Source organism: Oryctolagus cuniculus, chromosome 12, assembly GCF_051225735.1.
Source record: "Oryctolagus cuniculus isolate XC-2025 breed Fujian yellow rabbit chromosome 12, ASM5122573v1, whole genome shotgun sequence".
Taxonomy (NCBI): Eukaryota; Metazoa; Chordata; class Mammalia; order Lagomorpha; family Leporidae; genus Oryctolagus; species Oryctolagus cuniculus.
This window is the reverse complement of record NC_142878.1, coordinates 100,865,312-100,888,238: the sequence shown is the minus strand read 5'-3', so window position 1 is coordinate 100,888,238 and position 22,927 is coordinate 100,865,312. Positions and strand designations below refer to the sequence as shown.

Sequence of the window (22,927 nt, the reverse complement as noted above, 5' to 3'; positions counted from 1 at the left end):
AGCTCAGAGGGGCTGAGTAGCACCCACCGCCACACAGCTGGCACGTGCAAAGCCCCCGGTTTCCTTTCCCTTCTTCCAGTGCTCTTTCCACTGGGAGGTCTGGGACCAGCACGCGGTTGCTCCTAGCAATGACATCAGACTTATTTCTTCAGACAAATGTTTCTTCAGGGGCTTGGTTCTGTCTAAAGGCTCAGTCCCTTTGTACAACCCGCCTGCTGCCGCTTCCTCCTTCCACCCCAACACGCGTACGCACACCCACAATCCACACCAGAGTTCCAGGGGGTCGGGAGGGAGGCACCACAGCGGACAGAGGCAGGCAGGCAGACCGAAGGACAGCAGGAGCCAGGAAAGCATCACCCAGTGGAGCTGACGAGTCCCAGCCTGCTTAGGGGGGAGGTACGAGGGGTCACTGTCTCCAGCACAGGAGTCTCCCCAGAGGCCAGGCATCGCCAGTGCCCGCCTCTCCAGGCCGGGAGATCCAGTTTCCAGCCCCGACCTCTTAGGTCTGGGCACCTTCACTATCACCCGCTCCCTGGTCTGACTGGAAAAGCTTGTGGATGGTGTACTAAGTGATCAGAGCCTTCTTCCCTAGTTCGCTACAGAAAATGCAGGTAACCTGAGATTTTGGATGGATGTGGGGAGGTACAGGTACAGCAGTGAACTTCAGCATGACCATCAGAGCTAGCCGGAGCCCTGCGCACCTCACGGCCTCTGCTGGCAGCCCAGTGAGGGGTCCTGAGCAGGAGACCACGGCTCTGGCTGGCTGCATGAGATGAGCATGGAAGTTTGCTCTTTTGAGTTAGGCACGAAAAAGGGAAAAACCTGTTTCTACTGCATTGATGACATGAGGAATGTTCAGGAAAAGGCTCCAAGATTCTACAGGCCAGACTCGTGTGGGGTCTCCACACTGCACTCAGAGCCCACAGCTACAAAGGACAGAGTGGAAGGAGAGAAGGGAGCCGCCCATGAGCCATCTCTGACATCTGTACTTCTTGAGTGGGCCCACGTCCCTCGGCAGCTGCTGTTTCCCGGGCACCAAAGGTGTTGTGCAAAGAGGAAAAGCCAGCGATTTCGTCATGAGCACAGCCAGGGTTCACTGTGGTCATCCTGTAAATATGGACTGAGCGTTCTGTCTGCTCCAGCCCAGGGAGGCACGGCCTCTGGGGGTGTGCCCTTTCCTCACAGATCTCATGATCTTACTGGACAGAGACGCACACGGACAGACACTGTGCCGGGAGACTGGAGCCAGAGCTGTCCTGGAAGAGCGGGGGTGACCTCCCAGAGAGGGGACACTTTGAGAAATGACAAGGAATTTTCCAGGCTAAGAAGGAGCCAGCTTCTAGGTGCAAAAGGAGAATGGTCATGCCATCTTCTCTCCCATCCTCCCAACACCCACTCAAATCACATGGGAGAGGTTCCTTCATCGAAATAGGAGGGGACTTCAAAAAGTCTGTGGAAAAATGGAATTAAAAGGTAAGTTTACTTTGGTGCAAAAATTTTGAAATCCATGCACAGTGTTTTCATAACACACATTTTCCATGATCCTTGTACATAGATTTCAACACTTTTTTTGCAACAAAATGAATTTACCTTTTAATTCCATTTTTCATGAACTTTTTGAAGTGCTCTGTGTGTAAAACCACAAGGTTGAAGAGAAAGGCAAGGAGAGCAAGAGGAGCAACAGGATTTCAAAGTTGGGAAGCACGTGGAAAAGCGGAAACCAACTCAGTCAAGCCCAGGCAGCTGAACTCCAAGCTGGCGGTAAGAGGAACAAAACTCCCCCTTTAAAACAAAGTTTACTGGGGCCCGCATTGTGACACAGTGGGTAAGGCTGCTGCCTGCGATGCTGGTGTCCCACGTGGATGCTGGCTGGAGTCCTGGCTGCTCCACTTCCAATCCAGTTCCCTGCTGATCCACCTGAGAAGGCAGTGGATGATGGTCCAAGTGCTTGGGCCCCTGTACCTACGTGGGAGACCCTGAAGAAGCTCCTGGCTCCTGGCTTCAGATCAGCCCAGCTCTGGCTGTTGTGGCCATATGGGGACTGAAGTAGCAGATGGAAGAGCTCGCTCTCTGTCTGTCTCTCTTTCTCTGTAACTCTGCCTTTCAAATAAATAAATAAATCTTTAAAAATATATTTATATGAGAGGCAGAGACACAGAGAAAGAGAGGAAAGATAAAGAGCTCCTATCCACTGGTCCGCTTCCCACAGTGGCCGGGACTGGTCTGGGGCCAAAGACAGGGGCTAGGAACTCAATCTGGACCTGCCCTGTGGGTGCAGGACCCAGCTACTTAAGCCATCACCATTACCTTCCACAGTGCATGGCAGCAGGAAGCTGGAGTCAGAAGCCAGAGCTTGGCTATCAAACCCAGGCACTCCAGTGTGGGATGTGGGTGTTTCTACTGCGAGGCTAAATGTCCACCCCGGAACTTTTCCTTTTATACCAAAGAAATCCCCAAACAGCAGAGGACCTGGCAAGCAGCACCTCTAGAACCGTGGAAACGGGGGGGGGGGGGGGCGGGGAGGTTCAGAGGTGCTTGAGAAGCAGTGGCTCTCTGGGCTCCTTCACCCACCTCCTACCACGGGAAACGGCTCGCCCCTCCACAGCCAGTGAGGTTTGGTCTCTGCAGGTGTAAGTTTGCCTTGAGGGGAAGCAGCATAGATGGGGGCATGGCTATTCTATGAAAAACAAGATAACAGCCATCTGTACAAAAATAAGTGCTTTATGCTGAGAGCCCACCTGGCCCTCTTATCTGCAAGACTTCCAGGAAACTTTTCCCCGGGGATCCAGCCAGCCGGAGAGGAAAAGAACTACAGAGACCTACTCGGCAGTCCCAACAGCGGTGACCAGGCCACCCACAGGGAGACCCCCATCTCCAGGCTCTCCTACCTGCTCAGAACGTCTCGTCAGCTTTGTGGTGCCTCACTCACGATCACTACCTGCCGGCCAGATTCTAACACAGCTGAGGGAAGCCTGTCATGCTAATTAAAGACCAAACAAAACAGAAAGACAGCAAGTTGGAAGAAACACAGAACGACGCGTGGAGGAGGAAACTTTTAGAATAAAACTACCACTAACAGTCTCTGAGAGCGAAGGGAAGAAGCTGCACTCATGAGAAGAGCAAAGACTAGGAGAGAGGGACAGAAGCAGCTCCTGGGAAATTAAACCTCAATGGAAGAGCTGAAAGACAAAACTGAGGAAGTCTCCCAGAGTGTAGAGCAAAAAGACAAATAGACGAAAGGACGAGAAAACAAGGGAACAAGCCCAGAACAGAAATCCAGCAAGAGCAGAGCAAACAGGAGGAAGAAGTCAATGTCAGAGCAGAGTATCGAGTTTCCCAGGACCAGCCGCTCTCAGTTTCCAACTGAAGGCATCAGAGCGTGCCCTGGGACGGGGAGACCCACATCAAAACACACGCTATGAAACATTAGGACACTCACAAGCTTCCAGGGAGAAAGGCCAGTCACGTGCAAAGAATGAGGATACAAGTGTGTTACGGCTCCCGACAGCAGCATGGGAAGCAAGAAGAAGGTGGTAGAGCAATGTCTTTTAAAATTCTGAATGGAGGAGCCGGCATTGTGGCTTAGCAGGTAAAGCACTGCCTGCGACATCGGCATCCCGTGTGAGCACCAGTCAAGTCCTGGCTGCTCCACTTCTGATCCCGTTCCCTGATAATGCACCTGGGAAAGCAGCAGAAGGTGGCTGAAGCGCTTGGGCCCCTGCACCCACATGGGAGACCTGGAAGAAGGACCTGGCTCGTGGCTTTGGTCTGGCCCAGCCCTGGCCATTGCCGCTATTTGGGGAATGAACCAGTGGATGGAAGCACTCTCTCTCTTCCTCTCCCTCTCCTTCTCCCTCTCTCTCTGCTTCTCCCTTTCTCTCTGTAACTCTGCCTTTCAAATAAATTAATTAATTAAAAAAATAAAATTCTGAATGGAAATTATTTTCAACTTAGAATTCTATACCCAGCCAAACTCTCCATCAAAAGTTTTATAAAAAAAAAAAAAAAAGGCATTTTCAGACACAAGTCATCCAACATTTACTTCATGTGTAGTCTTTCTAGAAACCAGCAAAACAGGAATGCAAGTCAACAAAGGGAAAACTGTGGAATACAAAAGCAGGAAATCATCACCAGAGAGAGGTGAAGGGACAACTATAGGGCAGGGCAAAGGGAGACTCCAGGGTGACAACAGTGCATGGCACAAACAGCTGAGTCACACCGGAGCAGAGGGCCCAAAGGAAGACAGCTCCAGAACCTGCCGGCACAACACCCTCTGCTGCTGTGCCATCTTCAGGACCTTGCAAAGCTCCTGGGGCAGGACTTCAACAAAGCCAGGGAATAAACCAAGAAAGGAAGACATAGATCCAGAAAGTCGAGGCAAACCCAGGAAAAAGGCAAAGACAGCTGTGTCTCAGCCCTGAAAGGCCACCAGTTCAGACAAAAGAAAATGCACATGTCCAAGGGGGAGGTCTCAAAGGAGGTAATGGGATGGCCCTGACCTCGGGGAGCATTATGTCAAGGGGCTATTAGAAGGTGTAAGAAACACAGGCAATAGATTCCCCAAAATAAAGAAAGAAGCAGTAAGGAAAGTACTAACCTTAGGGAAAACAGAAAAAAGAAATATAATCACATATTCAGTTATATAAGCAGTAATATGGAGAAATAAGAAGGCAAACAGTAAATGCTGATTTAAGCAAAAATTATGACACAGCTACATGGAAAAGATAAGTGTCGGGAAACAGAGAAAATGATGGTGAAGCACTAACACCTCAGCCACACGAACAGGAAGACAACCAAGAGCACCCGGGACTGAAGATTTGGGGCAGGCACCTGGCACAGTGGTTACAAGGCTGCGTGCAGAGGGAGGCAAGGTAATACCACTTTATTCTTAAAACTGTATCTGTGGACTACATCGAATCTCTTCTCTTTAACATCACACTAACACGAGAATTGTGTTGTGGTAATTTTTGTGCATTTGCAGTGACCCTGAGAATCTATTTAATAAATTCCTTAAAACACACACACACACACACACACACACACAGTTTGGGACACCTGCATCCCATATCAGGTGCCTGGGTTCAAGTTCTGTCTCCACCTCTGATTCCAGTTTCCTGTTACTGTGCATCGCGAGAGGCCAGCAGTGACAGTTCAAGTAGCTGGGTCCTTGCCACCCTCATGGGGGACCCAAGAATGAATCCCCAGATCTGGACTCGGGTCTGGCCCAGTCCTGGCTGTTGAAGGCACTTAGGGAACAAACTAGTTGAGTGAAGATATCTCTCCCTTCTTCTTTTCAAATAAATATGTAACAATAATAAAATATTATAGGCTTAAAAGTTACAAGTATTCCTGTATTACTCAGCACTGTGGCAATGTTTACCTGTCGGAAGAAACAGCTAAAGCAAGGACCAGTTGCTTCTGCAAAGACAAATAAGTAGGATACTGTGTTTTGATGTGTCTTTTAGTAGAACTTGAATCTTATTAAACTGTGTGCACTTACTAATTTGATCAAATAAAATTTAAATTTCCTTTAAAATTAAGGATTAAGAACTTCCTAAATAGAGAAAACAGCATATGAGAAGCATGGTGCCAAGGCAGCATTGTGATGCCGAAACACTGGCACCCTGTATCTGAATGCGGGTCCGTGTCCTGGCTGCTCCCCTTCCTGCTGATGTCCCTACAGAAAAGCAGAAAATGGCCCAAGTCCTGGGCTCCTGCCACCACGTGGGAGACCTGGATGGAGCTTCCCATCAGACCCAGCAGATGGAAGACCTCCCTCTCTCTTTCTCTGTCTCTCTGTCCCTCCCCTTCTCTCTCCGTCCCTCTGCCTTTCCAGGAAGTAAATGAATGGAAAGTAAATGTAAGTAAATAAAACAAAAAACATGGCACAGTGAAAGAACCAGTTTGCTCTCAGAAACTGTCACAGAGGAGACCAGGGTGCAGACCCTACAGACAGCGAAAGCCCATGTCCTGCGCCCAGCCTGGTGGACGCTGGCAAGTCTCTATCCCCTCCCAGCTCTCTCCTCTGTAAATTCGACTAATAATAGCACTTATTTCACAGGGTTCTGTGAGGTTGCAACAACAATGGAAACGGAAAATTGCGAAATACATCACGCTGCTGTTCTAAGGTAAGGGACACAGGCAGGCGCAGCGTCCTCAGCCTGGAGCTCACAGGGCCTTGGGTGAGAGTGAGAGCCACCCCTGAGAACTCGGCCCCAGAGCAGCTGCCTGTGGTGGACGAGTTCCCCGGGGTCAGGACATGTCAGAGCTGGAGACCATCACTGCCCCTGCTTTTCCACAACAGTGGGTTCTGGACCTGGGACCCTGGAACTGCTGCATAGTGGGGGTGGGAGGGCTCTGTGGGGCAGTTATTGCTTCAGTCCCCACAAGGAGCTCAGCAAAAGCCAAGAAGCCTTCGTTTCCAACCCTCACACAGTTCTTACTGTATGCTACGTACTCTCCCAAATGTTTCGCAAGGATTAACTCACTCAGTCTTGCATCAGCCCTAGGAAGCTCATGCCATTATGATCCCATTCTACAGATGAGTGGCTGAGGGGCTACGTAGCCTGCTCAACACCATGGAACTGCAGGACTCCAAGCCAGGCCGTCCGTTCCAGAGCCTGAGTCGGAGTCATTACATGTCCCTGACTCTCAGGCCTGAGACTCCCAAACCTCAAACTACCCAACTGGAAAATGGGGATATTTGGAGAGATTGCAGCAAAGATCTGTTTCAACTAGAGAACTTCTTGTCTTAGAATGAAGATTCATCCCTCGTGGATGTATGAAGAGCAGGGAGGAGAAGTGCAGGTTTATCGTGGCTCCAGAACGGGAGGAGGCATGGACACCAGCCCACACAGGGAGCTTAAGCTAGAGAGGAAGCTAAGAAAGCAAACATCAACCGGCACAGTGCTGCGCACACAGCCCACCTCCCCACCATGCTTGTCCCCATAGCCCCCTGGGACCCTGCTGTGGAACACACAGACAGCCGCATTACCTGTGACAATGCAGGTGAACCTGACGTCGCTGTCCTCGGACACAGCCTTGGACTTGAGCGTGGTCTCGAATAGGGGCTGGGTCTCCTCTGTTAGCTGAGCAATGATGGAGCAGAAGGTGCTCCTAGGAGAGGCAAAGAGCTATTCAGAGCAGCCCTCCCTTGCAGGACAGAGCAGCCTGGCCTTGTCCCAGGCAGCTAAATCTTACCGTGTCTGCCCAGGAGCCGTCCTGGGGCCGCGGCTCCAGCACCTGGGCAAGCCTTTCTTCAAGGGAGGCCGGGCCTCTTGGCCAGACTGTGGGCAGGGACGCTACTAGGGGTCAGATATAATTCTGATCCAGTCCCATTACAACAGAGGTCTCTTGGCCCTGGGGCCAGCCTCTTGAGCATGCCCAACTACCAAATCAGGTACCCCTTCGGGTATGGGGTGGGGGCAGGTGGGGGCTGGCTTCTCCTTTTCCCCTCCAGGGAAGCAGGTACATGGTGGGAGAGACAACAAAGGTCAAGCTCAGAATGGAGCCCCCAGCAGAGAGAGCTTCCATTCATGCCAGAGAGGGAAGAGCCAGCCAACCTTTTCAGAGCCGTGAGGCCCCAAAGAGGGGGAACTCATAGGGCCCAGGAGCCCAGAAGCTTGGGATCAGAAGGAAAGCTCCTGTGTGTGAGCTCAGACCCACAGTGGACCAAGAACGAGCTGGCGATGCCAGAGGCCCAGTTCCAAAAGTGGGCTCTCATTCCTAGGATTATCAGAAAAGAGACCCAAATGAATTCTGATCCCAAACAGAGCTCGGGAGCCACAGTGCAAAACCAGCCACGGCTGCCCTGAGCCATCCCTGGAGACCACATGCTGAAGTGCACACAGCGCTGGCAGCTCAGGCCAACCAGCAGGACTGCCAAACCACAAACAGATCCACCCCCGCACAGCCATAACCTTCAGTTCTCTTGGGGCAGTCCATCTCCCAGGACTCAGGGCTATCGTGGCTTACTGAGTCCAGCACAAACTCACCGTCCTCTCCCTCCTGGGCACAGGAAGCCGACCACTGCCCCAAGCCCTCCCCCGGGCCGACAGACACGGTGCATCGGTGCATCGTTCCCAGGCGTGAAGCACAACCACGCAGCCAGGCTGTGCGGTGCACAAGCCGTGCCCGCCCTCCTCCCCTGCCCTAGGCACGCACATACCCTCTGTGAGCAGCAGGGATGTGGGGTGGAAGGGAACAGGAGGGGGGGGTAGACAATCATCCAAAGGTGGGGTGGTCACCCAGGGTGGTGTTTGTGGGCAGCCTCTCCTCCAGGGCAGGGTGAGTGTGGTGCACAGGCAGACAGATCTGTAACCTTCCATGCCTGGGGGAGGAGCTCCATGGTCAGTGGAGGTTTGTTTGGTTTTGTAACTATCACTCTGGACTTGAATTTGAGGAGAAAGGCTGCACCCCAGGAGAATGTCTGGAATCAACTGAGACCTTTGGCCCAACAGGGCCACCTGTGGTTTCTCCGCAGGAAGGCAGATGCCTGGGTGGCTGCGGTTCATAGGAGCGAGCCCTCCACAAGAAGACTACTCAGAAAGAGGGTCCCAGCTCTCACGCTCCCAGACACTATCCCCTTCCCCTCCCTGCAGGGCTCTCTCATTCACGACCTGCTGTGTGAGCTGCTTGTCCTGTCCCTCGTGAGCCACTCAGAAGGTCCCTGGGACTTCGGCCACCAGCTCCCTCAACGCTCAGGAAATGGAACATTTGAAAACGGTTCTTGCTGTTCCCACACTAAGCAATGTCTGACTTTGGGAATTACCAAATCTCACTCAACAGTTCCTAGAAACTGTCAGGCCAAATGCAATTCTAGTTCTACAATTCAGTAATTCACACCAACAGCCACAGTCCTCCTACGTAATGGGAACACTACCTTGTCCATGAACTGAGCCTGGACCCAGGCTTCTGCATAGGCTTATGGGCGGGAAGGTGCTTGTGCCAACCTAGGAAAACCACTTCAGATCCACAGGCATGAGACAAGGAAGCTATGACTCAAGCAAACTTGCAAAGGCAAGCGCTCAATGCGGGCAGTGATGGAATCTGCTACCCTTTTAGACAAGAGCACTTAACTCCTCAAACTTTCCACATTAGTCCCCAAGCTACATTGTATTCAACATGTCGACATGGGAAAACCCTAAGTGACTGCTGTAAGGTGTGGCGACACAACAGCCCTCCCTCCAGGGAAGTGGGTGTGGGCTACATTTTGGGGCAGGGAGAGTCCCTGTGGACGCTGTCTTCCTCCAATGAATGTCACACAGCTTTTCATTGCCATGAACTTTCTGGCCCCTAGAGCTTTCTGCCAAACTACTCAGACTTGGGATGGGACTGAGGGGGCGGCACCCAGTCCCGTGGGAAGCCAGGAAGTCGGGGCTGTCATTGTGGTGTAAAGCCGCCACCTGCAATGCCAGCACCCCACAGTCTCTGCTGCTCCACTTCTGACTGCTCCCGTGCATCGTCTGGGAAAAGCAGAGGATGGCCCAATTACCTGGGTCCCTGCCACCCACGTGGGAGACCCAGATGTGGCTCCTGGCTCCTGGTTTCAGCCTGGCCCAGCTCTGGCTGTCACAGCCATCTGAGAAGGGGACCAGCAGATGTTCCTCTTCTCAGTAATTCTTTCAAATAAATGAATAAATCCTTTTTAAAAAGAAAGCCTGGCAGTCCACCTCCACATCTGGAGACGGTCTCGTCCAACCCTGATGCCACCAAGCCCTTCCAGCTCCATGACTTCAGGAGGACAGCACAGACCAACCAGGGGTCCGTAAGGAACCCCGGAATCCCTGGGCTTCACAACGTTCAGAGGAACCTGACGTTGGCCTTGCCTTGCTTTGACTGAACACACTACCCTCTACTTTGAATGAGCTGTGATGGCTTCTCCTTCTCTCACCCGTGAGCCACTCAGAACAGGCTCCTCAATGTTCACCCCCATCCAGGTCACGTGCCTGGCGGTGCTCAGCATGGCCATAGATAAGAGCAGCTCTTCAGATACCTGCCACTCAGTCATCTTTGGGAACAGGAACTGCAGCCAATCTCCCCAAATCCACCAGAGTCTAGGATGAGGTCCAAGTGGTGGGGAGTAGCAAGGATGTGCTCCCACCCTGATCATAAAAGTCAGTTCAGCCAGGACAGTGGTCCCCTGCTCAGGAGGCAAAAGGGCCATCATTCAGGCAGCAAATCTCGACCATGGGCTCGCTCAGGCCTCGCCCTGGCTCTGCAGCACGTCATAAAATACGCTCATGCAGGAACACGTTCTCACACGGTACACTGTCTTTGGGGGCACAGGGCAGCTGGAGGAAGGCAATTCAGAGAACAAGGAGGTAAAAGGAGAACTTAAGGGACTGCAGAATGAAATGAAAAGGCAGCAGCCAAAGTCAGGGGAGACAAAGAAAGGTGTCAAACCTCCATATGGGGCTACGGAAACCATGAAATCCAGGAAGAGGACGGGTCACGTGACTGGCAGCTCCCTGTGCTAGTCCCAGGGCATCTCTCCAGGGGCAAAGAGATGTTATCGCAGGCCCCTAGGGACCACTGCCCACATTTCTATTCTTGAGTCCCTGTGCTCCTTTCAAATGACCCATGCAAACTTCAGTCCTGGTCCCTGTGAGGGCCATGCTCACGTGAGACCTCCTCACCTCCCCACTCCTCCACCCACCCCTCTCCCCATGCAGCCTCATTAGTGCACAAGCAGCCCCCCAGTGGCCCCTGAGTGCCCAGACCCAAGAAAAGAGCAATCCAAGGAGTGGAATGCAATGTGCATTTACCTTCCAGAGCTTGGGTGAGGCAGCCGGTTGCTGGATAAGCTAAGCAAAAACAGCAAATGGAATCATTAGGCCCAAAAGCAAGGGGAGGAGGAGGCGAAATCAACAACAGTCGCAAAGTATTAATCGGCCACCATCTGGGGCCCGCAGGCCTTTCTATTAAAAGGGCCCAGCTGTCTTAGTTGGCCTGCTCCAGTTAGCAAGCGGCCTCACCACCGGACACCAACGCATCTGAAACCAAGAGCTCGTTAAAGGCAGCAGAGTCCAAGAACGTGGTTAGGCAGGAGGGGGGCCCCCCGGGGCTGTGCTCTGAGAAAGGTGTGTCCCAGCACTCGGGTCACTGCCCCCAGGACGGGAGCTTAGCGCTCCCTGGCACCTTGCCCAGCCCCGAAGCTCTCCAGGCCTTCTGGGAGAGAAGAGTCCAGTTCCTGGAAACCCCCCTGACAGGCCGGGAAGGAGACAGGTGGCTTATACAACACCCACCATTAATATGTTAAAGTACAGTTAAAGAGTCGCAAGGCAAACCAGCCCGGAGAGGGAAGAGGAGAGAAACAAAGCAGTTAATTCAGCAGGAGCCAGGCGTCCAGCTCCTCAGTCAGTCCAGCGCCAGGCCCACCCCCTGCCCGGAGGCTGGATCACCCCTCCCACCTGGGGCAGCTGGGAACAGACCGGGTGGGGACCCACACAGGGCTGCCCTGAGCACAGCTGGGCCCACTCGGTGTGAGTCAACTGCTACTCCCCTCCGCCTTTCCCAACACAAACATCTGCAGCCCTCGCCCGGCTCCCTGGGGTCCTCTGGGCCCGCCCATCACACTCACTCCCTGCAGTGAAAAAGCTCCCTGCTTCACCCGCACGTCTGAAGCTCTCCGAAGATCCCATCTCTGTAATCACAAAACCAAACTCAGTGTCTTCCCCAAAACCTGGCTTTCCTCCAGGGCTCTTGGTCTGTGGGTTCCACTGGCATTCTCCAAACTCCTGAGCTCAAAACCTGCCATGTCGGGGCTGGCACTGTGGCACAGCCGATTAAAGCTGCCGCCTGTGACGCGAGCCTCCCATATGGATGCTGGTTTAAGTCTCACTGCTCCACTATTTTTTTGTTTGTTTTTTAGATTTATTTATTTTATTTGAAAGGTAGAGTTACAGAGAGGCAGAGGCAGAGAGAGAGAAAGAGAGCAGTCTTCCATCCACTGGCCGGAGCTGAACAGATCTGAAGCCAGGAGCCAGAAGCCTCCTCCGGGCCTCTCATGCAGGTGCGGGGGCCCAACGATCTAGGCCATTCTCTACTGCTTTCCCAGGCCATAGCAGAGGGCTGGGTCAGAAGTGGAGCAGCCAGGACACAAACCAGCACCCATATGGGATGCCGGCACTGCAGGTGGCGGCTTTACCCGCTACCCTACAGCACCGCTCTTGCTCCACTTTTGAGCCAGCTCCCTGCTAATGTGCCTGGGAAAGCAGCATAAGATGGCCCAAGTGCTTGGGCCCCTGCCACCCATGTGGGAGACTGGATGAAGCTCCTGGCTCCTGGCTTTCCCCTGTCCCAGCCCTGGCCTTTGTGGCCATTTAGGGAGTGAACAGATGGAGGATCTGTCTGTCTCTCCTTCTCTCTGTAACTCTGCCTTTCAACTAAATAAATCAATCTTAAAACAGAAAACAAACCACCATATTGGACCCCCCTGCCCCATTCCCCCAGATCCAGTAAGACAGTTCTGGGCCCTTCTTTCTCCCCTTCCCTCTACTCCTGTGTTCTGACTTAGACTCCCAACTCCATATTTCATGACCACTTCTACCCGCTTCTCCTTAACCTCTCACATCAGCACCACTCGTCTGAACAAAACGCTGCAGTACCGCCACTGGACGCTACATTGTGCCGCAGCTCCTTGGCTGAGCTTTTCAGACCCTTGCTGATCTGCTCACACCCTCACCATCACCACGGCTCTCTTCTTCCCAGTATTCAGCGGGCATGGGTGCGGCCATGGCCTTCACTTCTGCTCTTAACGAAGTCCTGTGTTCTCAGCCTTCAAAGCTGGCCAGTTTTGTAGCTCTGTGGTTCTCCGCACAATGCTGGGCATACAATGGGTATTCAACCACTGTGGTGTGGAAGGAAGAGAGGAGAGGCAGGGAAGACAGGGGGATGCGTTTTCAAACAAGAAGGGTTCTGGCCTGCACCCTACCCTCAACCGCCAAGGGAGCTGCCGCCCCAGAAAAGTCGGAAAGGAACAGTGAGCTCCGAGCTTTAGAAAGCCTCTGGAGGCTGCGTGGGCAGAGCCTCCATGGTCCCAAGGCATCCCTTCCTGCAGGTTCACTTCCTTTGTCCCTCTCCTCAGAGTGGAGATCTCTCCTTTGGGTTTGGGGAGGACAGGGGGCAGTTAGCTTTCTAACTCAGAAGGGACAATGCCAGGGGCAGGGACTGAGCTGGACTGTGATCTCTCCCCGGCTCTCTCGGGGGCTGTCTGTGAGGCTCTGGTCCCTGGCCTCACTGTCCTGCTCCCTCTGGGCCTCACCCTTACAGCCTGGGCCTATGGGGGACTATAGGAGGCAGAAGTCCCACCAGCGTCCTGCTGACTAGGCCAAGACCAGGCCAGGGCTCTCAGTGACACAGGGGAGCCTCCCCATCTACGGCTTCCAAGCAAGACAGGAGCAGAAGTCTCAAATGTTGGGGCAGAAAAGCTTTAAAGAGATCTCCATGTGAAATGGGAACCCAGGGGCCTGGAAGGAAAAGGTTACTCCTTTAAGAGTAAAGTGGGCCCAGGGATTAGAGGGGAGCCAGGACTGGCTGTGGAAGCCAGGGCCACCCATCCTTCCTGGCTCTCATCTGCCCTGAGACATAAAAGGCCCTTGCAAAGTCCTGGCTGGCTTGACTCCTCAGTTTCTCTAAAAACCTGAGCTAGGCAGAACAGCAGAGGTCGTTTCAAAGCTGTCTGGAGAAACGTCACAGGATATGCTGTGTCTCTAAGTCCAAGAACCAAGAAACAAGGGAGCCAGGGATTTCCCGAACTTCTCAGTGTCCTGCAAAAGCCAATTAGTCACCACTGCTTCCAACCGACTGCACAACCTTAACCTCCTCTAGCATCCCCACATTACCTTCCTGCAGGGGTGCAGGCCCTGGGGCTGGGTGGCCGAGGAGGCTGGGCCGAAAGGCTGGATGGGCTACCTGTGTGCTGGGCCTCAGACCCCGGTGGGCCCTGGAAATATCCTTCAGCTGGCCTTGGACTGGAAACCCTTTGGCTATGGGCCAGGGAGTGCTGATGTATGTGGAGAAGAGCAGTTCGGGATCCTAAACCAAGGCTCCTGGGGTCCCGGCCACCAGTCCAGCCAGCCAGCCGCTCCCAGGAGCAGCCCAGCCTCCTGATGGCTGTGACAATGCCTCCGGGGTTCCAGAGACGCACAGACAGGTAGACTCAGAAAACGCCGGACACGAGACTGAGGGTCTCACTCAGGGCTGGGCAGAGCTGGAGCCAGACACGGCAGGCCCCAAACGGGTCCTCCTTCTTTCTTCCTCCTGGCCTGGGCCCTCCCTGCATCCCCAGGGCAGCCAGGCTGTTCTGAGGGACAGCAGAATGCATGGCTTTGCTAGAGAACTGCAAACCACCCCTCTTCTACTTTCCAATGCAGCCCCACTCACATTCGCCCCTCTTTGACCAAAGCCTTTTCCAGAAAAATCTGGCTCCTTTATCCCTCAAAACCTGTGACCTACTGGCAGGAGCAGTGAAAAACTGCAAGGACAGAACAGAACCTGGTCCACGGCTGGAAAACCCTCTCTCCCAACAGTCCAATCTACTCCCCCCAAATTCTTAGATACGTTTTCTGAGCACTCCCATGTAGGTCCAAGGGGACTTAAGCAGACAGCCCCCAGCTCTCAGGCTGGCACATGGTCATCAGGTGTGCAGTAAAACATGGGCACCATACCACAGCAGCACCTGTTCACTCTCCAGCCTTCTCCTCAAAGCCCAGGCCCTCTGTTCTGCCTGGTTCTCTGGTTCTCCATCCTTGTCCTCTCTCCAGTCTGCTGTCTCCAGTAAGGATCCTACTTCCTGCCCATCCACTTGTCTCCTTGTATTGATAAAGCCCAGACCCAGGAGGCCAATCCCAGACAAGGTGCTGTGTTGAGTGGGGCTCCGACAGGAAGCCAGCTTTGCGAAGCACTGGAATAAACGTTCCCATTTCCTTCTGGGTTTTCCGTAGAGCCAGTACTCAGGAGAAGGGGGCATTCTTTCCTGGCAGCCAGGAAACCTACTGAATCTGACTCAGTCACTAAGACCAGTTCTGGGCCCTGCCCTAGACATGTGACACCATTTGACAAGTTTTATGCAGAAACCGGTTCCGGTTACAGTTGAACTTTTCCAACTCCAAGGTCAACAGGGCTCAGCCAATCCCGAGGAAGTGCCCAGGACTTTTCCTGAATGTCCTTGGCGCCTGTTTTTGTGTTCTTTTATGAACAGAAAACAGGAGGTCTGTGGACAGTGTCTGAGAGGAGTGGCTGTTGTCTGCAGGATTGACAACCACCCAGATTCAGGGCACCAGGAACCCCTATCCCAACAGCCAAACCCTCACATTTCCCTTTAGGAAGGAGGCTCCGGGGTGAGGGAGCTGAGCGACAGGAAGTGTGCCTCCATGGCAATGCACCTGCCATGTCCTATCTGAGGGCCCCCAGCTTCTCAGTGTCCACCTGTCTTAACTGTCTACGCCAACCTCGCTCCTAAAACAACTCAACCTCCCCTCCTTAGCTCTTGGAAGCCCCCTGAAGGGCTCCTCACCGCCCCTCCCCGTAACTGGGCAGGGCAAAGGGGGTACCCCCAGAGTTCCACACCCTCAATCGCCACATCCCCAGTAGGGCCAACCCATGCCTCAAGGCATCCCCCATCTCACCAGCCCCCACGAAGATGCTGGACCCCCCCCCCCAAGGCCTTCTCTCCCCACCTCCACTTCTTATCTCTCCCACCTCAGCAGAGCAGCCCCCACAGTGCCCTCCTGTCAGTCCGGAAGGAATGTCTGCCACTCGGCCCTGCTTATCGCTGCCTGTGGAATCCGAGGCCAGGCAGCCAGGGCCCAGGCACGGGAGAGATAAGGAAGGCCTTCCGCCCTGGGAAATCAGTCCCAAAGGAGAGGGCCTCAATCCTGTCTTGACTCCCTGTGGCCTGGGGCCTGGGGCCCACGAGCCGCAAGAGGACAGAGGGAGCTCAAGGCCCGGGCCTTGGGCCTTCAGGCTCAGTGTTCGAGGGCGCGGCCGCCAGGGGCTGACCAAGCCTCCCGGAGGCCCCACGCGGCCACCCGGCCCGCCCGGCCCCCGCAGCGCCACTCACCTGGTCTCGGGCCGCACGCTGAGCAGGTAGCTGCGGCTGGCGGGGCTGGGGGTCCACACGGGCCCATCGTCCTCGCCATCGCCCCCAGCCCCCGACCGTCCCCCGGAACCCCAGCCACGGCTGGGGAGCCTCCGCGACCCCATGGCGCCCGCCTTTCCGCCTGCCGTCCCTCAGGCCTCCCCTCCGGCCAGGCCTCTAGGCCTCTGCCCGCCGGCCGCCGCTGTCGCCCGCGGCTGACGCGCGCCCCTATTTATAGCCCCGCGGCCCCGCCGTCACCTGCTGCTGTCCCTCCCCCGCGCGGCCGGCCGACGCAGCTCCAGGACGCCGGGGGTGGGGGCGCCGGGCCGCGGGGCCTCGCTGCCGGCCCTGGCCCGGGTCCCTGTTTCCCTCAGGCGCAGCCAGAGGCGGCTGGAGTCTCCCGGAGTGGGGGCTCTTGGGACGAGCTGCAGATGTGCCCCTCCGTGGAGTTCCTGGGACCCCGGCTTCCCGCTCCCTCAGGCTTTGCAGAAGAGGAAGCTTCTAGAAGCAGCTTGGGAGCTTGGGCCGACCCAGTGGAGATGAGGCTGCCTCCGGAGGACCGGCCTCCTCCTGGCCCCAGTGCTTGGGGGTCCAGCACTTACATAGCCCCAGCCACCTCAGTTTGTGGCCTTGGGGGGGGGCTGGGGCTCAGCCCCTCCAGTCTTCATGTTCCAGTGCCAGAGGGAGGTCATGGGCTTAGCCCTGACACCCGGAAAAAATATAATTTAAATCATTCCACAGTTTCCCACAGCAAGATGCTATGCATTGCCTGCACATGAACACATGTGGATAGCCCCTGGAGCCGCAGGCTGAACTGTTGGAGAGTGGGAGCAACCACCCACATCCCTGCTCCTCGAAATGGCTTCCCGCACTCCACTGGGTGGCTCCAGTGGCAACTCCCAGGTTCCTGCAGATTCCACTGTGGCAGGCGTTGACTGGCACCTGACTCAGCCCCAAGCTGTGCCAATTCACATTCTTCACCAACGTTTTACGTCTGGAATTGAGAATGAAAACCAGTCCCCTTGTAGTGAGCTCAAGCTCTCAGTAGCCACGGCTCTTGCTGGGTGGAGGTGGTTGGTCTACAGGGAGGAGGGGCCCAGAGTCCTGATGGTTGGTGCCTTGCTGCACACGTTCCTGAGAGCTGGTGTTATAGCTTGCGTAAGTGTAGGTGTCCCCCAAACGGCCATGTGTTGGAGACTTGATCTTCAGAATTATGTTAAAGGATTAAGGGTGGCACTTAATCCAATAATAGTGTCTGAAGGTGTGGCCTTGGAAAATGACTGGATTAGGATTAAGTTGTTAGAGAGGAGCCTCTAAAAATCAAAGAATGGTGGCTTTTTAAGGACAGAAGATAATCGTCTCTCTCCCTGTGTCTCGACTTCCAGGCTCACCATGGGGTCCCTCCTCCACACACGCTCTGCCATTACGAGCCTCGCCCTCATCAGACACTGGGACCATTGGGGCTGCTAGATCTTGGACTGTGAACCTCCGAAACTGTGAGCTGAAGTCAACCTGCTTCCTTCCTCAGTAGCTCCTCTTGGGTATTTGAGTTGTAGTGCAGCCTTCCCGCAAGCTGGCCGCTCCCACTTGCCCTGGAATCTGTGTGCCAGGGAAGTTCTGCCTACGCCCCTTGAGCTTAGGTTTCCAAGAGTCCTGAGTCTTGAGTGAGGTCCTCCAGTGAGCACCAGTCCATCTCCTGATCACACAACTCCATTTCTCTTTGTTCTTGGCTCTCTGGAGGTGCATCAGTTTAAACATTTCTTCAGTCATCTACAGCGCAAATATTCTTCAGAGATTTGCAAACTCACCGAAGTGTTGGTTCCTTTGTTTAATTCATGTGAACACCCATATGGCAGGCTAGGGTGTATGAGCTAGAGGCCAGAATTCCATGATCTGTGCCTGCGTGATACTTATCGTATAACTGGGAGACAAACATAGAGGCAAAATACAATGTAGGCGGAAGCATACACTAATAAAACTATGTACAGAGGAGCATAAAAGTAAAGTACAGAGTGGTTCGTTCATTCTACCTGAGGATCTGGTTCGGACAGTTTTATTAGGAAGAACTAAAGCTCAAGGAGAATTTTGAAAATTACATGGTCAATGACTGTGACACAGTGGGTTAAGCCCCTGCCTGAGACAGTGGAATCTTATGTTGGAGCACCAGTTCACGTCCCAGCTACCCAGCTCCCTGAAAATGTGCCTGGGAAAGCAGTGGAAGGTGGCCCAAGTACTTGGATCCTTGCCACCCGCGTGGGAGACCCAGAGAGAGTTCCAGGATCCTGGCCCAGCCCCAACTATAGTAGCCATTTGGGTAGTAAACCAATAAATGGAAGATCTCTCTCTCTCTCTCTCTCTCTCTCTCTCTCTCTCTCTCTCTTGCTCTGCCTTTCAAATAAATAAATAAATAAATTAATTAATTAATAAATAAATGTTGGGAGAGGAGGCTAAAGTTCAGGGGCAAGTGGATACCACCCTGAACTTTAGCCTCCTCCTTTGTGAAGGGGAGTGTGGCATGCCATTTATGTTCCTAAAGCTCACAGCCGTTCATTCCACAAGTGTTTATTCAGTGACTACTAACCACTCCATGCCAGGCGTTATGCCAGGTGCTGAGGGCACAGAGTGACTGAGTCATAATCTTTGCCTAAGGAACCTCCCAAGTCTGAAGGCAAGCTGGAAACAGCGTCGCCATAAATCCTCTGCTGGGGGGTTTGTGCAGGGCGCTGAAAGCACCCAGGGGAACACATGCTGTGGTTCTGCACTGGGAAAGAACGCTGCACAAGGCACCAGTGTTTGCTGTGAAATACAAGGACCGATGAAGCACTGTAGGAATTTGTTATTGGTGCCAGGATCCCATCTTCTGGTTGTTTTGAACTTCCCAGGACCCCAGAGTAAACAGAGTCCTTGCGGTAGGAAAATGTTGGGCTGCTGTGTAGGGACTCAGCGCAACAGGGGAAGCTGCTTGGTGCTGGGGCACACCGCAGCCCAGCCACCCAGCCTGCTGTCACTGAACATGACTGACTAGGTCCCACCTCTCCCCCTTCTGACTCGGCTCTTGCTCTTCCAATGCAAACAAAATTCAAAGGGGAAAACCCATCCTCCTTCATAGTGTACATTTTCAACCTTTAACCCCAGCATCTATCAGCTATCGGGGCATCATCCACGCTTCTTGCCATCTGCCACCTGAATTTATTAAAAACAATGGAATGGCCGACCCACATCGAGTGTCGCTGTGCCCCAGGTCATCCTGATGACTCAGCCGGCATTCTGACAGCAGGGCTGTTGACCTCATCCTCCCCAAGACTCCCCTTAAGCAGCCCAATCAAATGTCCACCACTCGAACCATGTCACCATGAATTCCTCCACCTTGCTATCCTTCCACCTCCCAAGCCTGCCCTCGACTTTAGGGCGACCCCCAAACTTCAGGCTCTTCTCCACCCCAACCTCTACACTCCTTCCCCTCCACATTTCCCCCCAAACTTTAGAGTATGTCTTTTGCTTTGAGGTACACAGAGACAGACACAGAGAGTAAACTCCCATCTGTTGATTCACTCCCCCAAATGACTGCAACAGCCCTAGGCTGGGAACCCAATCCCAGTCTCCCTCATCAGTGGCAGGAACCCAACTACTTGAGCCATTACTGCCGCCTCCCAGCATGCACATTAGCAGGAAGGTGGAGTCAGGAGCATCAGGCACTCCGATGTTCGGTGCAGGCATCTTAATGGCAAAGCCAAATGCCTGCCTTCCCCCTTCTCTCTCTCTCTCTCTCTCTCTCTCTCTCTCGTTCCTCCCTGGTTTCTCTTGTCTATCCTCCACTCCCCCATCTCCGCATGCACACAGGCACAGTGTGGAATGGACAATAACATCAACTTCACTTTCCCCCGGGGATCTCATTTCACTTGCCCCTTGACCTTGTACTTGGTTTGCCTTGCTGGTTCCCAAGCTGCAGTCTGGCTGTGGCTGCTTCTTGCTCCAGGGAGAGCCAACATTTCTGGTTTCTCACCTGAGTCCAGTCCAGGCAACTCGGCAATCCTTTTACATTCTCCCAAGCTGACCCCTTCCTTCCACTATGGCAACTGCTCCAAACTGGATCCCAGCCTCTACCTCCATTGCCTCTTCACTTGCCATGGTCAACTGTTCCTTCATTATACAGGGAAAAGTAGGGGTGGGTGTTTGGCCTGAGAGTTAAAGCGCCCATGTCGTGTACTGGAGTGCCTGGGTTTCAGTCCCAGCTCCAGCTGTTTCCTGCTAACGTACATCCTGGCAAGCAGCAGTGATGGCAAAAGTAATTGAGTCCCTGCTACCCAAGTGGGAGACATGGATTGAGCCCCTGGCTCCTGGCCTTGGCCCCAGTTCAGCACTGGCTACTGTGGGCATTTGGGGAATGAAGCAATGATGGGCACTGTCTCTGTCTCTCTGACTTTCAAATAATTAAAATATAATAAAAAAAAAAACTGGTAAAAGTGAGACCATCAGGCAAGAACATCACCTCTGAAAGACAGGCTGTCCATATAATCTCTGTTCTAACTTCTGCTTCAAAATGAATCACCATTCTTTTCTGGGACTCCCAAACTCAGGGCTTTCTGGGCAGCCCTGCTCCGACCGCTCTGACCTCGCCTGCCGGCCTTCTTCCCCACAGCCCAAGGAGGATCAGGTGTTTGCTCTTCCCTGAGACGTTTACCCTCCCCTTCGCTACCAGACTCCTCAGAGGAACCCAAGGGGGACAGGGCAAATGGTCGAGCAGTAACGGGTTACCAGCTTTGGGTTATAAAGTGCGGACTCTGGCCTCCTGACCACAGCTCGACAGCTAGAGCTGAAGCCCAGGGCCCAAGCCAGCCCACCAACAAGCACAGCCAGATGCCGCTTCCTGGGGGTTCATGTGGGGTACGGGAGGCCAGAGTTGGTCCCCTGACCTGGAGCAGGGCAAGGTGAGAAGTACATATGGCTGTAACTATGAAAAACAGGCAGAATGGAAGGCCGGCGCCGCGGCTCACTAGGCTAATCCTCCGCCTAGCGGCGCCGGCATACCGGGTTCTAGTCCCGGTTGGGGCGCCGGATTCTGTCCCGGTTGCCCCTCTTCCAGGCCAGCTTTCTGCTGTGGCCCGGGAGTGCAGTGGAGGATGGCCCAGGTGCTTGGGCCCTGCACCCCATGGGAGACCAGGAAAAGCACCTGGCTCCTGGCTCCTGCCATCGGATCAGCGCGGTGCGCCGGCCGCAGTGCGCCGGCCGCGGCGGCCATTGGAGGGTAAACCAACGGCAAAGGAAGACCTTTCTCTCTGTCTCTCTCTCACTGTCCACTCTGCCTGTCAAAAAAAAAAAAAAAAAAAAAAAAAAAAACACAGGCAGAATGGGAACCCGGCCGTCACTAAGTATCCTGTCCACCTGTTTCTCCACCCTGCCGTGGCAGGCCCTGCTGGGGCCCAGCCTGTACAGGGATGCCAGCCTCCTCCTCCAGGAAGCCCCTTTCACCTGGGTTTGCCTCCTGTCCTGAGTCAAATCCCATGAGTCTGAACTCCTTTTCCATGCAGCAGCCTCCACAGGTGCGGAGAGAGATCCTGAGGCGTCTCTTTTCTTGATGACACGTCACAGTCCCCGAGTAGCCCTTTGTGTGACACGACCCCGAGAGCCTCATTCTGTGCAGGATGAGCCTCTCTAGAGGCCCTGGAGCTGCTGGGCCGGTGACAGCCGGGCTCCGCGAGTGAGCTTTCTAGGGCAGAGTGGAGTCTAGCTCTGACCCTCCTTGTGGCCAGCAGACCTGCCTGATCCGGTTTTGCTTTTCTCAGCATCCGTGTGGACTCACACTGAGGTGGCCTTTCCCACAAGCAGTGGCAGAGACCTGGGGCAGGGGTCGGACAGAGGGGACTCATCAGCTCCCACAACCAGTCCTCAGAGCTCTGCAGACCTTGGCCCATCTCAGTGTGGGTTGTCACCGGCATGACAAATTAACTCCATACCTGTCCACTGTCTCCAGCTTCCTTTGTTTTCCTCTTGATTCTACTCATTCTAGTAAGGTCTTAGCTCTGAACCCAACAAAACCCAAAAATAGAAACCCTGTCTTGTGCTGCAAGCTGCCCCTGCCGGTGGCACTGCAGCCCCCTGGCGGCGTGTCTGCTCTCCCGTCCAGGAGGGTGGAGACTCTGGGCCCTGTCGCTCTGGCACCTCCCATCCAGGGACTGGAGATAGGGCTGCCGCTGTGCCTGAGTTAAGCAGACTCCAACTAAGGGGTTCCTGGTAACCGGAAGCCACTCCTGAGTCTGGTTGGACTGGAAGGGGAATTTGGAGCCCAAAGGTTGAGCTGCCTCAGGTGTCTGAGTCTACACCTGACCACCAGACATGCAGACACCATCCTTAGATGAGAGGGTGACTCTGTGGTCAGGCGGCAGCAAATCCCAGGACACAAATCCCATAGCAGCATTTGTCTGGGAAAGGCCCTAGCTGTCCAGGACTCTCGTGGTCTTCCTGCAGGTGAGCCAGTCTCTTCCCTCCCTCTCCAGACTTTTTCTCAGGAACTCTGTGTCTCAGCCTTCTCTTTCTTCAACATCTCTATTTTCTCATTATTTTTTTAAAAAAATGAGATAGCTGCCGCCATTACTGCTCACCCATGGGCTGACGAACTGTGCCACTGCCTCCCCTCCTGAGCTCACTAGCGCCACCCCTGTCACCGTCCTGAGTCAGTTATGTTGGTCTCAGGTTCCAAGCCCTCCATTGGGTCACTCTCCCTTTCCCTGCCATCACTTCCTCCTCTTCTCTCCCCTCCCCATCGTCTTCTTTTCCTCATTTTCAAATCATAGCCAAGACCAGTCTGGGGAAGAAGGCAAAGAGCTTCTCCAGAGGCAGCCCCTCCCA

General features: G+C 54.1%; 1 protein-coding gene and 1 long non-coding RNA gene across 6 annotated transcripts in view; one reads left to right on the top strand and one right to left on the bottom strand.

Moving 5' to 3' along the window:
• Positions 1-16,299, bottom strand: part of ALPK3 (alpha kinase 3) — a 49,189-nt gene extending 32,890 nt beyond the window's left edge. The window contains exons 1-3 of one of the 4 annotated variants that reach the window (XM_051834231.3): positions 16,064-16,299; positions 10,767-10,805; positions 6,995-7,116 (exon numbers count right to left, since the gene is read on the bottom strand). In XM_051834231.3, the coding sequence (XP_051690191.2) occupies positions 6,995-7,116; positions 10,767-10,805; positions 16,064-16,206 (304 nt within the window). In that variant the 5' untranslated portion in view covers positions 16,207-16,299. The remainder of the gene's footprint in view (positions 1-6,994; positions 7,117-10,766; positions 10,806-16,063) is intronic. The other 3 variants (XM_051834232.3, XM_089310756.1, XM_051834233.3) reach the window with 3 other exon arrangements.
• LOC103352496 (uncharacterized) lies at positions 1,140-18,089 on the top strand. Of its 2 annotated transcripts, XR_016218361.1 has the most exons (4): positions 1,141-1,473; positions 1,624-1,761; positions 6,062-6,128; positions 17,467-18,089. It is a non-coding gene; the product is annotated as an uncharacterized LOC103352496 (long non-coding RNA). The 2 variants fall into 2 exon arrangements; XR_519940.4 differs by lacking the exons at positions 6,062-6,128; positions 17,467-18,089 and adding an exon at positions 2,759-3,926 and having other exon boundaries at positions 1,140-1,473.
• Positions 18,090-22,927: the final 4,838 nt, after the last annotated feature.